The following is a 16,401-nucleotide window of genomic DNA, read 5'->3' on the forward strand; positions in this document are numbered from 1 at the left end:
TAGGAGACATTTTACATAAACGAATCATACAGATGTCTCCTTAAATAGGATCTTAATATTTGTATGCACAAATTTCTAAACAGTTTACAATTTTCTCAACAGAATACAGGTCAGCCAACAGGGTTTAAGTACAACAGGACTTTATAAAGAGTCTCTTAAAAATTCCAGTAATGGATTTTGGATTTAGAAGTGCTAATCAAATATCTGTAAACTAGATTTTATTCATTTCAGAGTGTATGGTGATATGATCAGAACAGTAAAAAGCTGATTTTAATATTATCATGACATCTGTCACCTGCTTAGCTATTCTGATAGTGGAAATAAGTGGAAAAATATCAGATGGTTAAACTATCAAAACCAGCAAATACTGTTAGACATAAATCTTGAAGAGAAAATTTATTGTTGTTTTCAGAACCACAATGCTGTTGGTACTTTGTTTCACTCTTTTTTACTACCAGAACAACCCTTGTCTGTTTCTATAACATAAACATCTAACTCATGACACAACTAGTCCTCTCTCTAGGTCTTTCTAGGTCATCTCCTTTTTTTTCCTCTCTTCAGCTCGCCTCGCTGATTTTCTATAGGATTTAGCTCTGGGGACTGAGACAGACAAGGTCGTTTTTGTGTTTGATTTAATCAGTTTTCAGGTTTCAGTTTTTTGCTAGAAGCCCTGAGATTGTTACTCACAGCATCAGGATTTTGCACAATTTTCCTGGCCCTTTGGAAGAGAAGAAGGCCCACATCATCATTCTCCATACTTAACAGTGGAAATCAGTTGCTTTTTCACATGTTCATACTTTTTTCACAGCAAACCAACTTGAAGTGTTTGCTGCCAAAAAACTCAATATTAGTCTTATCTAACCAATGGCTTCCAAACAACCAGTTGTGACGGAAACTTCCCAAAGATGCCAGTCTTTGCTTCAGGTGCAAAACTAACACAACATCCGAAAAAATGACATTATACCAGCAGTCAAATGTGATGGAGGAAGTGTGATGGTCTGGGGCTGCTTTGCTGCTTCAGGCCCTGGAACACCGTAACTTATGGAGCCATTAATTCAGCTCTTTAACAGGTCATGACCTTAGGCTCCAGCACACTTGGTTTGCACAGCAGTATGTGGCCTAATCAAAGTCTGGAGTCAAAACCAATGCTGTAGGGTGACCCTAAACAGACCCTTCATGTTGAAAAATCCTCCAATGTGGCTGAAACAAAACTATTTTGCAAGGAACAGAGAGCCAAAAGCCATCCACAGCAACATCAAAGACTCATTGCCAGTTATTGCAAATGCTTGATGGCAGTTTTTGCTGCCAAAGGTGGATTTACTCGAGTTATCTTTGTCTAACAACAAAATGTGTTTGATGATCTGAAACATTTCAAGTGTGTCATGAACGCAAAATACTTTTACACGGAACTAGAATTTTAATGTCTTTGTTATGAATTTTTGTGTCTTTTTTCTCTCATATTAACTAGAACTTACAGGCAGAGTTTTTAAAAAGAACTTCAAATTGAAATTTAGAGCCCAGAGCCACAGAGGTTCAGCTGACTTTAGTAAAATTTCCGTTTATTTGCTCCTGAGAGTCTCTAGCCTTGACTGAAAGCTGGAATAAGGTGTAATGTCTGTTTTCTAACTGTCTATGAATCCGACTCTGCATCAGCAGACCAGAATCACTTCTCTTTTACCCAGAACTATGATGTTCTGAATGTTAGAAGAGATAAAGTTTTGTGGTCTTGTCGAGCTCACTATTAAAAGCCAGAGCTGGAAATGATCATTAATTGTTAGACAAGTGTTAAAAGGCCAAATCTCTGTATGGAGGAGGCAACACAAGAAGCTTCAGATGTTGTTTAATTTAAATTAAACCTAATTAAAATGACCTTTTCAAACATAAAGGCAACAAGATTAAAATTTCATTTCAATGTCACCTTCATAATCATGATCATTTCACATGTTTTATTAGATCTGATGTTTGGACTGTGCCATGCTCAAGACATTCATTTTAGATTTATTAATAATCAGATAAATCTGAGGGTAAACATACAATTTGTTCACATTAGCACAGAAAGAAAAAATAATTTGCTTTGACAGGTTGAACTCTACTGAATTATCCATATCCAATGCAAAATGACAAAGCTCTTTTCATTTTTCCAAATGTCGGGCTTTGGGACACATTACAGGTTTCTGTGGTTACCATGAAAAATATTTCACAGGTGAAATCAGCTTTAATAAACATGGACCAATTTTTGATTTCAATCTCTTAAAGTAAGTTTCCAAAACACAAAAATATTCATTTTTTATCACAAAATTCCAGACTTCATCTGTCTCAGATTTATACATTTTTAGACCATTAAAAAAGTCATCCTTGACATTTAAGTTTACAAAAAATTGTATTATTTTTTATGAGCTGTGTGGTCCACAAATCATTCAAACAATTCACTAAAATGGCCTCCAATTCAGCAGTGTGGTAAAGGACTATTTCACAGCTTTTCTAGAATCTGGGTCAGTTTGGATCATCTCCATTTCAAAATCCATACTGCTTATACTTGAATATAGACTGGATTATCCTACGTTAAATAAAGTCTTTACCTCACAGTTTGTGATCTGTAATACATTTATTCTGTTTGTATATGTTCTAAGAAAGAAAGAAATGTAAATGTTTTGTTTGAAGTCTAAACCAGACCAGTTCAACAACTACAGGACCAGTTGAAAACCCTGATTTAAGAGGCAATTTTGTTATTTCCATGCCTATCAATCTAGCCATATGTCCATTGTCTATACCCACTTGTCCTTGTGAGTGTCACAGTTTGTGGTTATGAAGGGCCAAAGTGGAGGCCATGGTGGATGGATATATTTTGATGAAAAAATGATGAACTTAGAGGAAACACAGGAACCAAGGAGACAGCAACAGGGAATCCAACAAGAAAGGGACAGGAAACAGGAACTTGAATACAACTCAGGTAAAAAAAACAAAAAAAAACTACAGAAAAGAAAAGCTGTTCTAAAACGTTCATCTTTACATCTTAAAATCAGAATGTTTCTGATTAATTTGTAAGGTCCTTGAGGATCATTTTCCTTCGACATCGTCTGTTAGTTTTCACAGAGCTTTTAGTTTCAAAGACTGGGACGAATACCCTGAATATTAAGAGGAATGGCCTCCATTTCAGATCGGGTCAGGTGTTTGTTTAGTCATGTAAATGAAAGCAGTCCATCAAAGACAAGCAGAAGAAGTAGATGAAACAAATCTAAAGATGAAACAAATTTAGTCGTCTTTTGATGTACGCTTCCCAGAAAAAATTTATTGAGGTTTTGCTTTTTTTTAATCTTTAATTCATCATTAATGAAATGTTGGAGGAAAATTGCTTGTTTGTGTGTGCATCACATGCTGGATCATGTCCGCAAAAAAGCAGCCCTATTGTGCCTTATCATTTACTCAGGCATTTACAGGTGAGGTATCTACTTCCAGGCTGCGTTTATTAAAAGGTCTAAATGAGGATCAAACTTTTAAACCTCATTGTTAATTAACATCCTCAGAAGCTGGGGGGCATGAGAAGTTTACAGCTGAGTTTATGCAGAGTCATGCCTGTAGACAAAATAGGTTAAAATATATAGGTTTTTGTTTTCATTTCCTGTTTCTCTTTTGTTTTTGCTAATGTATTATTAACAAGGATCACTAAATATAGCAGCATCTTCAAGTTTCTTTGGTGTCTTCTACGGGTGTCCTGGTCGTCTGAGCATGCTCTGATAACACAGCACCCTCCCCGGTGAAGCTTGAAATTAAAAATCCATCGTTCATAGCAGCATCATCATTTCACCCTTAAGAAAACAACCCTTTAATGTGAGTACAAATATTCAGAAGGGGAGAATTTACACTTCAAAAAATTATGGTTCTTGACAAACAAACTGCTGATGCCATAGTTATTGGTAATCCTAATAGTAAACTCCCTATAAAATAAATATAATTGATTTTATACTTTACTTTTTAAGTTGATCAAAGAATTTGGGAAGGTCCAATTAGTAAACATCTTGGTTCCCGAGGTCATAAAAATTATACAAAAGCCTATTTCTATAAGGAGGACAACAGTACCTGCAAACACACACAAACCAACCTGGCCCAATGTAAAAAGGCATCTCCCCCCTGAATCTAATACCTAGTTGTGCAACGCTTGGAAGAACACAACTGCTATCAATTTAACTGAGTCCGTCTTAAGATCGCTGTGGAGGACCTTTGACCCACTTTTCTTTGAAGAATCGTTTTTATTCAGCAAAACCGAAGGGTTTCCAAGCATGCCACTGCATCTCAATCAGATTTAAGTCTATACTTTAACTAGGTCACTTCGAAACCTTTATTTTGTTGCTTTTGATCCATTCAGAGTTTGACTTGTATTCGTGCTTCATGTCATTGTTCTGCTGTATAGCTTAATTATATTTTCACATACAGTCAAGGTGGGTCGGATGTCTTTTTAATCTTGATAAATCAAAGTATCGTTTAAAAGTAGCTTTTTGTTTTTAATCAGGTTATTATGAATGAGTTTGATGATCTAAAACATTTTAGTGTGACAAGAACATTAAAAACCAGAGAAATCTGTAATGGGGCAAACATATAGCAAATTCCTTTTTTGGTTAATTTACATTTTAAATGTTTTTTAAAAAACAGTAAGCAATATAAAATACAATATAGAGATAGAGTGAAATGCAAAAAAATGAGATGATCTTTAAAATGCTGAGTTTGACCTTCGTTAAAAGGTTCCTTTTGATGCAACGTTGGTCGCGCAAATGAAAAGCAAACCCAAATCAGTGTCTCAATTAGAGAACAAAACTTGCTCCATCATGGATCCACTGGAAGTATTTTTAACCTCACTAAGCAAGCTTCCGCACATGAAAGATTGCTCATTTCTGCCTACATCTGCAATCATAAAGGAAACCACTACAGAGTCAAAGCCAAAAACTCCCAGATCTCAATGAAGCGGCCAACAAAGAAGAGGATGCAGTTTCTATGAATTTGGCTCATAATGAGCGGCCTGCTGTCAGCGCAAAAGGCTCCTCTCAACGCTCCAAGAGGATGGCAAATTATAGTTTCAAAAGGAGGAGCAGTAACCATGGTGAGTGACCACCTATCATCATGCTTTACTGTCATTTACCTCCTGAAAGTCCATATGCACCTACTTCACAGTCCACACACACACACATTAATAACCACAACCACTCACTAAACCGTCAGGCAGAGATTTCAACCTCAGCATTAGCCGTCGGATTTATATTGCAGCCGGCAGACTTCCTGCAAGGCAAATATGCAGCCAAGGAGTAAACAAAAGTCACATGACATTTTCATCTTTAACCATAGGAAATTTGCCCTTTCTTCAGTGGTGGTGCTTGAATAACACTACCCTGGGTAAGTCCTTTCTTCTACACCCCAAAAACATGTAATATTTATGAGACGGACAGATGGATGGATGGATGGATGGATGGATGGATGGATGGATGGATGGATGGATGGATGGATGGATAGATAGATAGATAGATAGATAGATAGATAGATAGATAGATAGATAGATAGATAGATAGATAGATAGATAGATAGATAGATAGATAGATAGATAGATAGATAGATAGATAGATAGATAGATAGATAGATAGATAGATAGATAGATAGATAGATAGATAGATAGATAGATAGATAGATAGATAGATAGATAGATAGATAGATAGATAGATAGATAGATAGATAGATAGATAGATAGATAGATAGATAGATAGATAGATAGATAGATAGATAGATAGATAGATAGATAGATAGATAGATAGATAGATAGATAGATAGATAGATAGATAGATAGATAGATAGATAGATAGATGAAGAATGCCGATGAAAATGGGGAGGAAATACAATAAGGAAAGGTCAGAGTTTGCATAACGCCACTGTTTTCAATGCAGAACCCTCTCAGACTGGATTACAAAAATATGGAAACTTGGTTCCAGCAGCAGAAAGACCGAGATCACAACGATTAAGATGCCACTCGCTGTTACCATTCTCCAACAGTTAGCTTTGGAGATATTTAGTCAATGTGAATGCTGGAAAGAGAAACATAGGACTCATTCAGTCCAGTTGCTTTTCACTTGTTGCTCTGACTGTAGATATGGGCAATTTTTGGGTCAGCAGCTTAAATTAATACACGTTGATCTTACTTGAATGGCATGTGTTTTTGTTTTTCCCATTTTGAAGAGTGTCTAAAAGAAATAGATATTTTTTGGCCATATGTATGCCCCAGGGAACAAGAATGTTGTGACAAAAGTTCTGTTTCAAATGCTTTGGCATCAAATCCCTTCAGCTTCATCAAATGTCTCCAGCTTTGTCCTGCATGCAGAAGCCAAAATAACTTGGTCACCTCTCCAAAAGGGAGCAAACACTAAAATCTGACGTTTCGCCCAACCTCACAAACACAATTCTCATCTGAGTGGGACGTGCATTACATGTTTGTCTAGAACCTGACATTTATGAAGGGATATGGCAGGCGGTGACAGATGAAAGCTGGAGAAAGAAAGGGCTGAAGGCAGGGAGTTTTTACATGTAAAGAGAGAAGCAGCAGGCAGGTCTCCTTGACGTTTCCTGAAAAAAACAACCTATGGCATCTTACCAAACCTGTACAACAGCATGTGCAAGACCATAAAGCCAAGTGGGCATTTCAGCCTGAAATGTTGTAAATTAATCGGCTGAGACATCCCTGGTGAATAGAAATCCCTGCTCTGCTGCTCACAGGTAAGGCGCCGCAATCCAACCTCCTTCTCTGTGATGTGAATTGGCATGGGACCAAATCCCCTAGGTAGCCTGTAAGTTAACCCCTGGGATGCCCATGGTGGCTAAATCTTACATAATCCCCATTCAGGCTGAGGTACCCGTGCATTTATATGGCGAGACATGCTACAAGATGTACAATCAGACTTTTACAACACAACCACGCACCACTGTCCTGCCATATCACACTGATTTGTTGTCCTCACCTCCAGTACAAGCCACAACTGATCACCGCATTTCAGATCTTTCTTGTAGAACATCCCATAAAACTTGACGACATTTGAGTGGTCAGAGAGAGCTTTGAGGATGTTGTATTCTGCTTCAATCTCCTCGTCTATATCCTGCAAAATCAGACAACGAAGATTGGTTAGAATTACAAAATATTACAAAACAACATTTTGTCAATTTTTAAAGTGAATGGAAAATGATACAAGTTTTTGAAGCATACATCAAAAAAGTGTAGGGTGCATTTGTATTCATCCTTCACTTTAGGGATGGATGGATGGATGGATGGATCTAATTCACTAAATATTTCACTAAAATTTTTAGTGCAAGAATCTAAAGTGAAGGAATAATAGTCTGCAGATAATCAGACTTTAAATGTTTAAAAAGAGTGATAAAAGCTAATATTTGTATTTACTAGACAAAAAACTGTTATTTTTGGGGGAAATCTTTGGCGATTAGCAAGACACACTCAATAAAGGAGTGGTTCTGCAGGTGGGAACCACAGACCACTTCTCAGTACCTGTGTTTTCTGGCTGATGTTTTGGTCACTTTTGAATGTTGGTGGTGCTTTCACACTCGTGGGAGCATTCCAAGAGAACACCAGGATTGGCAAATTCGCCACTGGCGCCCTGTGCTCTTCACAGATGAAAGCAGGTTCACACTGAGCACATGTGACAGACGTGACAGAGTCTGCTGCTTGCAACATCTTTCAGCAAGACCGGTTTGGCAGTGGGTCAGTAATGGTGTTCGGTGGCATTTCTTTGGAGGGCCGCATGGTCCTCCATGTGCTCGCCAGAGGTAGCTTGACTGCCATTAGGTACCTCAGATCCTCAGACCCCTTGTGAGACCATATGCTGGTGCGGTTGGCCCTGGGTTCTTCCTAATGTAGGATAATGCTAGACCTCATGTGGCTGGAGTGTGTCAGCTGTTCCTGCAAGATGAAGACATTGAAGCTATGGACTGGCCCGCCCGTTCCCCAGACCTGAATCTGATCGAGCACATCTTGGACATCATGTCTCGCTTATCCACCAACGTCACGTTGCACCACAGACTGTCCAGGAGTTGGTGGATGCTTTAGTCCAGGTCATCTCATCAGGAGCATGCCCAGGCGTTGTAGGGAGGTCATACAGACACAAGGAGGCCACACACAATACTGAGCCTCATTTTGACTTGTTTTAAGGACATTACAAAGTTGGATCAGCCTGTAGTTTGTTTTTCCACTTTAATTTTGTGTGTGACTCCAAATCCAGGTTGGTTAATAAAGTTGATTTTTGTGTGATAAAGATGATTTTTGTGTGATTTTGTTGTCAGCACATTCAACTTTGTACAGAAGAAGTATTCAATGAGAATATTTCATTCATTCAGATCTAGGATGTGTTATTTGAGTGTTCCCTATTTTTTTGACCAGTGTAGATACCTCAGAGATTTAGTCTCAAATGTGTTTTGGCTCAATGAAGAAAGGTGACACAAGCAAAGAAGCTCCTAAATATTTAGGATAGTAAAATGGAAATCATGGAGGCTAATCTGCTGAGACAATTTGCAGATTTTTGTGAAAAGAAGAGGAAAGCAGAAGAAGAAAGGGGTTTATGTAACTGAAGGCTTGATACTCATCATGTGTGACTCATCATAGATCTCCAAATACACTTTGCTAGATGAAGGCATAATAGAACATATTAGTGGCTGAGTCAGCAGCTCAGAAGCCATCAAATGTAACAATAAAGAAGGATCAAACGATTCCTGGTCAGATTTACCCTTGTGTTTTTCCGGGCAATCTCAGATTTCTATCAAATTTAATTTCAGCATTGTTTAGTCCTGTGCGTCCTAAAAAACTATCTCCTCTTCTCCTCTGACATTGCTTGAGCGTTTCGACACACAACTAATTATTACTGGAATAAAACAAACCTTGGGTCTTTTTAAACAAGTTTTGTTTTGCTTAGGCCCTCTTCACATCATCCTTCAGTCTCCAAGACCTCAATGACTCCACATTCAAACGCTCTTATAATACATTTGTCCTAGGAAGAAGAATTCTCACAATCTAAAGCATTTATCTCTTCATATGTGTGAGGTTTCTGCACCTCCACCATCAGTTATGGACAAGTCATCTAGACTTTCATCTGCTAATTAGCAGCATTAGAGAATGCACGCAATCCTGCACCTTAATTGGAACTCAGCACAGCACTGTGAGGATATCCTGGCAAGTTTTCTCAGAAGAAGACATTAAACACTAAAATACAACAATTTGCATGATTTGCGTTTTCCTACAAGCCAGTTACAAGAACGCTGTGAACCCTTAAACTGGGATTATTTTTCACTGCTCAAGCTTTTTTCTTCTGATTCTCTTCACTCAGTGCAATACCAGTGCCTTTCACTGAGAGGTAAATGTTGTATTTAAACTGCAGCATTAAATAATTTCTTCCTTCAGTCTTCCAGCACCCACCGTAGCTCAGTCTGGGCACAATTTGGAGGCGTGTGTGCTTCTCTACAGCTGATGGCCTTATTCCTTGGCAAGCAAAGAATAAGATGTATGGGGTTGTTTGTAGTAAAGTTGACAAGCTAGACCCATTCCACAAGCTGACAAGATCTGATAGGACTTTGTTCAGAAATTTATTTGGCTTACTGCAAATTAAACCCTAGCTGTTGGATTCAGATTACAAGAAAATGCAAGAGTGTATTTAAATTTATTATGGTTTTGCGATTAACATGACCTCTATTTAAATAATTTACAGTAATTTTGCACATTTTTCATAACTATCTGCACTCTACTTGTGTGTTACTAATTGCTGCTTAATTTCTCCTTTGTGAGATCAATTAAATGTATCTTATCTTAATTGCAAAGGCTACACTGTATTTGTCATGTCTGTAACAATATTGCAGTTTTCTAACAGTGAACAAACACGACTTACATGAATGGGATCTAGTATCTTCACAGCTGCTTTGCTTCCATCCTTTTTGTTTAGCACCTTGTAGACTTTCCCATAGGTTCCTTTTCCAATTGTCTCAATGATTTCCCAGGTGTCGGTGGGATCTGGAAAGTTGTCAAAGACAATCGATTTTCCTGGTTGTGGAAACATCTTCAGGAGAGATCTCCTACACAATGAACCAAAGCAAAACAAAAGCATCACAGATGATGTACTAGCAGAAGAAGGTAATTTTGCACAGATCAGTGTAGAGGTTATCTGGAGAAAAATTAAAGTAAAGTGTACATGAAAAATCTAGTCCAGAGTATATAGATGAAGTGGAGTCTCCCTTCAGCTGTATTGGAACAAACAGAATTTGGGATTATATCTCTTTACATCCAACCAGCAAAAGGTGTTGCCTAAGAAATCAGCATAAATCCTTGCCCAGCAATAATTACTGGATATCTGCACAGTTCTCCATGGTAACCATTGTTTGCACTGACCAAAGAGTGATGGTAGTGCATTCGGTTTAAATCAGACAATGACCACCGTATCAGGATGAAGGTTTCACAGCAGAACCATAACTTTGTCATCAGCTGGTAGACACGTGGAAATGGAGACAGTCATAAATGAAAATGCTTTCTAACTTGGGGATGTACATCCTACGTGAGTACTTTATTGTCAGCTCTAAACCACGCTCAGCCAATTACACCGCCTCCCGGCCCTCCAAGCACTCCGCATTTCGTGCCTCTTCACCCAGCAAACCCAAGTAGGGCCACCCCTCAGGAACTGGTCAAGCTGCCCTTTATCCACAACAAACCAAACATCATTGAAGGCAATCCGAATGTTCTTGAAAAAACAAACCACCACGGATCACACGTCTTGAAAGTTTATAATTATTCTTAAAACGTTTGTCTTAAAATTACATAAGCTGTTTCCTAAAACTTTGCTTTGAAACTGTAGAAACATTCTTGAAGCTACCTCCCAATACTGTATAAGCTGTTTCTTGAAACTGTGTAAATGATGTCCTTAAACTTCTTGAAACTGGAAGGAAGGTTAGTTGTTAAACCAAAGGATAATAACTGGTAAAAACTACAATGCTTGTGAAAAATGCTTTCAGTAACTCATCGCTGATTTAAGTTCTGCTGCCAGAGATCCAGATTTTCCTGTAATCTTTTAAACAGATCTTCATCTCGAGATGATCTTGGGCTGCTTTTTCACCCTTTTTAGTACACGGACAGTTTCAGATGAGTGTTTGTTTTTTTGTTGTTGGTTTATTTGAGTTTGGTTAGCCACTTAATTGTGACCTATGACATAAAAAATGTTCTTAAACTTAATGGATGAAGGAGCATGGTGTGAATACATTATAGATGACTTAGCAAAAAAACTGTTTTAAAATGGATCTTCAGACATTTTGGTACCAGCAGGTGATAAAAGAAGAATTTGTTCTAACTGAACTGGAGGATGTTCCTCATTCTTAAGAATACACAGCATAATCAGTTAGTTACATATTTCTTTAGAACAAGCCTTTCAGTTTTTAAGCTATGATCAATTAATGTAATTTTTTTGTAACCAGGAGAAAGTCTACATGACAAACACAAGAATAAAAATCTGAAAGCTCTAAATTTATGTGGAAATGTTCAGAAGAAAAGACCAACAAAAAAATGAAGGACAATATTGCTTAGACCTTAAAACCCTTTCAAATAAATGTTTATGCTTCTCTCAAGGGTATCCATTTGTGTTTTACACCTAGATTACATCTACCAATCTTCTATTTAAGATAAAATGGCATATTCGAAAAGCTGACTCACACTTACATTATTCTCCCAATAAGACACGGGACATTTTGAAAAAACAAATTAATCCATTTCTGAGCGAAGGGTCAGCATGGAAGCAGTGAAGGGCAGGCCCGGCCCGGCCGTGAATGAAAACCGCAGAGGAGGAGCTAACACGGGAGCTAATCTCACCAGCAAGTCTCCTACTTAGGGGCTACCGTTGGAAACCTTCTGTAAGTAGTAGGAGCTGCAGTGGGATTAACAGGAATTAGCTTGTGTTGCAGCATGAGCCTTTCCCCATATAGATGCTCATTCATATAGAAAGGAAAGCTGTTTACACGCCTATGGCATGCACTGGTGCAAAAGGCCATCTTTATGTTCAGATGTCTGTATAGGGTTTTCTCTCAGCCTTTGTTTTATCTAAACTAATTATCATCACAATGATTCAAATCTGAGTGCATGCATCTGTGCATGTAGAAAGATAAAACTGACAGATCCACTGATTATTTAGCAGAAACATCTTCATCCTTTATCTGCACAGAGCAATTAGACTCCTCTTTGTGAATCCCTGTGCAGGTATTTGCACATCTATTGTACAGTACCGAACAATGTGCGGCCGTTTTCCATAATACATCACTGCCCCTGAATGTGTCAACACGCTTTGACACATGAGACAGGAAGATGAAACCGGAAGACTCACACTGGACACCTCCAAACGAAGCACAAGCAGACTGCAAGGAAATAATCCCTCAGAGAAGACAGTGTGTGTGTGTGTATGTCTGTTTGTGAAAGGTTATCTAACCCTGTGTGCCCTGGAGCGCTGGCTGGATGTCGCTTTTCATTAACTGTGTTGGGATGTGGCATTAACCACAGTCTGTGTACAAGTGCACATATAATGAGCTACACATGTGAGACTCAGCTTGTATCTATTGTATAAACAGGCACATGATTGGGCTTTTTAAATCATTTATTATTGTGTTTATATAGCAAACACAATAACTCGAAGGCATCCCTTATAATAATGTTGAACCCATACACACATAATACATTATATTATAATTTGGTTAAACATGGGCTGTATGGTATTTGATTCGTATCTGACTGTTTCATTGGATTGTTTTTGAATAAACTGTATTTGGACCGAATTGTATTTTACATAATAGCAGCTGGAATGAGAGAGGAGAATAATAAAATTCTTGGTAAATGTTTGCCGGATTTCAGTAATCATAAAACTTTTCATTAGCAGTTCCATGACTTTTAAAACAATGTCTCATTGAAATTTTTGAAAATTACTTTTCTAACTTCCTTTAATAGTAAGCTGTGCTGCAGTGCTGGCGCTAGCTTAAATGTAAACATAAACAACAAGAAGGGATTCAGTCTCAGCTGATTTCTTTTATTTTTAAATGTCCTTCTCCCGAACAGTGCTACAGCTAACCAGATATGTGTTGGTATTTGCTTAGTTGATTTTAAATGTATTTATATATTTATAGATATTATTTATATTATTATCAATATCTGAATATTGTTTATGAAGACATTTGGCTAAGAATAAAGCCTAACCTTTAGATGACTTGGCATAAAAAACATCTGAAAGCATATTAATCTTGTTAATTACATTTAGTACAACAAAAGGAGGCAAACTGTTTAATTTATGACAGATTTAAATTGCTATGCAATGGAAAATGTTCTCTGGAATAATCTAATCCCAAAACATTACAAATTTGCATTTTTTACATTATGAACAGCACTTAAAGACTTTTCAGATGTATCACCAATAGTACTTGACTGTGCAGAAATTCAGATTAAGACCAAGGAAAGGTAGAAAAGCACTGTGGCATTAAATTTTCAATTCACTCAGCACGCCATTTAATCTTAAACATTACCTTTTTTCTTACAAAATAATCAATTCATTTACTGACCTTTAATGATTGTTGTTGAGAAACAGGCTAAAGCAAAGAAAGGCACCAAGATAGTTTAAAACGAACACTGTAAGCATGCAGTTCAGCCAAGCCACTCCCAGAGTTTGCAAATAAGGAATCCAAATGAAGGAGCCATGCTATTTTATTGGCAAGACAAAGAAAGAAAGGAAAACATGAAGGCTAGCCAAAAAATAAACATATACGTTTGGTTTTGAGAAACAAATTATCAACATACTTACAGTTTTTTAAGTGATTCAACATGCTTGATGATCAGATGATAGCAACACCAGGTGTTAAAGTGGTCCCCATGCAGCCCAGAACCTTCGTTATATATCAAAGATCAAAATAAGCATACTAGAGTTATTAGACTCAGGTAATTAGTTTAAGTAATTAGTTTTAGTATGTCAGATAGCCAGCAGCCCTGTGAGTCTGATAGGGTCATAAATTAGCCCAGTGGAAGATAAGCTAACAACAGCAGCGAGGAGCGAGTCAGGTGTAACAGGCCATGACTGCACAAGGGTGCTCTCAGCATCACTTAGCAGTGTCCCATTACACAGGCAGCACAGGGGGAAGGAGCTGCTGGGAGGCCGAGCTGGAACTGGAGAGTTCACCTCAGAGGGCTGCTGTTTAACCCCTTTAACACACACTGTCTCCTTCAGGGTGACACGTATGGCAAAGTCTGGAATTTACTTTTCACTCTTTCCAGCTCTGAATAAGTATGAAAATAAATTGAGGAAGGAAAAATAAATGAGTGTTTAAAGATTTTAGTTTCCATGAGCATGCCTTAGATATCAATATTTCTCAAAATAAATTCCTTAAACAAGCTGAGAGCTTCTTGTCTCTCCAGAAAACAGAATGTTACTCAAGGACGACAGGCGATGGATGGATGGATGGATGGATGGATGAAAAGAAAAGTAGCAAAAAGCAGCCAAAGTCCAAATTAAACCCTAGAAGACCCCAAAGAAATGATAGGTGACCCAAGTCTTTTGCACAGTAATAGAGCAACATATAATATCTAAGAACATAACAGGAGAGTAATTCTGAAAAGCTGCCCCTACCAGTGTTATGTCTGAAATTATCTTTGAAATAAGGCAATTTCTTTCCTTCAGTTGTCATATTTGTTTACATTAATAACTGCTTTTATTTGACAAAACTCGCTCAATTATCGCTCTTCCCTGTTTGAGCAGGAGGAGCGATTCATGCAGCTCTGGTTTAGTCTCTGCAAATTATTGATTCTGCTCAAACTGTCAGAAACTAATTGCTGTGGCAGCGGAGTTGATATTTTATCATTCAAACTAACAGATGGCACCGTGATTATTTTCACCCTAAAAAGAGACATTTCTAGTTACCAAGCAAATTAGGAAGATAAAACTGTTTGGAAAAAAATAATTACCTTGGAATTCTGTTCTTGTATTGTGTTTATTTACTTACTTTTTATTGTTTAGAGGAAACCCCTAGCCCTTTTCACAGTGTGCAGCACAGTAAATAAAGAAGGGAACAACAAAATACGTTGATACATTTGTGCCATTACAGATGGTTATTAGCTCCACAAACTAAAATGAAAGAGAGCCAGGTAAATAAGACAAGAAGAGGATTTCAGATATAGGAGAAGACACCAGACAACCGCTCGTGTCGAAGGGCTCCTTCTAATTCTTACAGAGGATAAGCACTGGACAGTGGCTCATCAATAATTTTGCTTCAGGGCACCCAGGTTTCTACAGTAATACATTTGGAGGACAAAGATGTCTTTGTCCATTAACACCACTTTGTGATCACTTCTGCTGTATTCACACCCCCACCCATCACTGATGGCCCTACTCCCGTCTGTGTGGGAGGGGCCAGGCGTATTTGGCATTCCAACTAAAATGTGACTCCTTCAGGCTCATCCTCCAGGCTCCGACGACTGCAGAGCTCCAACCTCATTTCCTGCTCTGCTGCTTTACAAATGGCTCAAACAACGCTGGACTCAGACCAAGGATAGAGATGCACCGATGGCTATTCTAGCCGTATGATTAGAGCAGACAAAGGTCCACACTGGTGTACGGAGCCCCCCTGTCCCCACCTCATTATCTAACCTATTTACGTATATTACATGGGTGCTGATGACATGACACAGGGCCAAATTTGACACTTTGGGCTTCATAGGAGGCCTATGAGGCAACTACTGTTGGTAATACAACCCAATAATAAAGCATTTCTCTTCATTTTACATATTAAAACACAAAAGAAACATGTTCGCAAGTAGATATTTTACACCACTATGTTTCCCACTGGTTTACAAAGATACAGACCTTTAGAATTACAAATAAACCGTTTATATTGTCCACTTTGACAAAAACAATTTTATGCGCTCAGCCATACTGGATACTGAACCCAGGGTTGCTCAACAACATTTTGCTAGGGTTCTTGTTGTATTTCTGACTGAGAACTGAGTACAGAGAGAATGCAGCGTTAATGTGGGGTTAATGGTACATATGCATTTGGTCAGATATTGTGAGTAATACTGTACCAAGAGGGAATGAATATTTTAGCTCAATGGCAGGAAAACAAGGATGAAGAAGTAAAGCCTCAAAAGAATCAATATGGACTCGTAATTTGATTATTAATGATTATTAATTTAAAATGTCTCCACTAATATTTTTTTCTCTCTCTGAACTTGTTAAACTGCACCTTATGCTAATAATTCAGCATAAGGTGCCAAACATGGCCTTGTTATCATATCTCAGTTCATAACCGAACAACACAAACTCATGTTGCAGATAAACAATGAATTGCTGCATTTTATTCAATGGAATCCATTCT

At 37.9% G+C, this 16,401-nt stretch overlaps 1 protein-coding gene across 5 annotated transcripts in view; it reads right to left on the reverse strand.

Moving 5' to 3' along the window:
* Positions 1 to 11,858, reverse strand: part of myo3a (myosin IIIA) — a 76,342-nt gene extending 64,484 nt beyond the window's left edge. For all 5 annotated transcript variants that reach the window (XM_047348926.1, XM_047348922.1, XM_047348924.1 and 2 more), the window contains exons 1-3: positions 11,723 to 11,858; positions 9,912 to 10,095; positions 6,990 to 7,124 (exon numbers count right to left, since the gene is read on the reverse strand). In XM_047348926.1, coding sequence (XP_047204882.1) covers positions 6,990 to 7,124; positions 9,912 to 10,095; positions 11,723 to 11,724 — 321 coding nt within the window. In that variant the 5' untranslated portion in view covers positions 11,725 to 11,858. The remainder of the gene's footprint in view (positions 1 to 6,989; positions 7,125 to 9,911; positions 10,096 to 11,722) is intronic.
* Positions 11,859 to 16,401: the final 4,543 nt, after the last annotated feature.

The sequence above is a fragment of the Girardinichthys multiradiatus genome, chromosome 21, assembly GCF_021462225.1.
Source record: "Girardinichthys multiradiatus isolate DD_20200921_A chromosome 21, DD_fGirMul_XY1, whole genome shotgun sequence".
NCBI lineage: Eukaryota > Metazoa > Chordata > Actinopteri > Cyprinodontiformes > Goodeidae > Girardinichthys > Girardinichthys multiradiatus.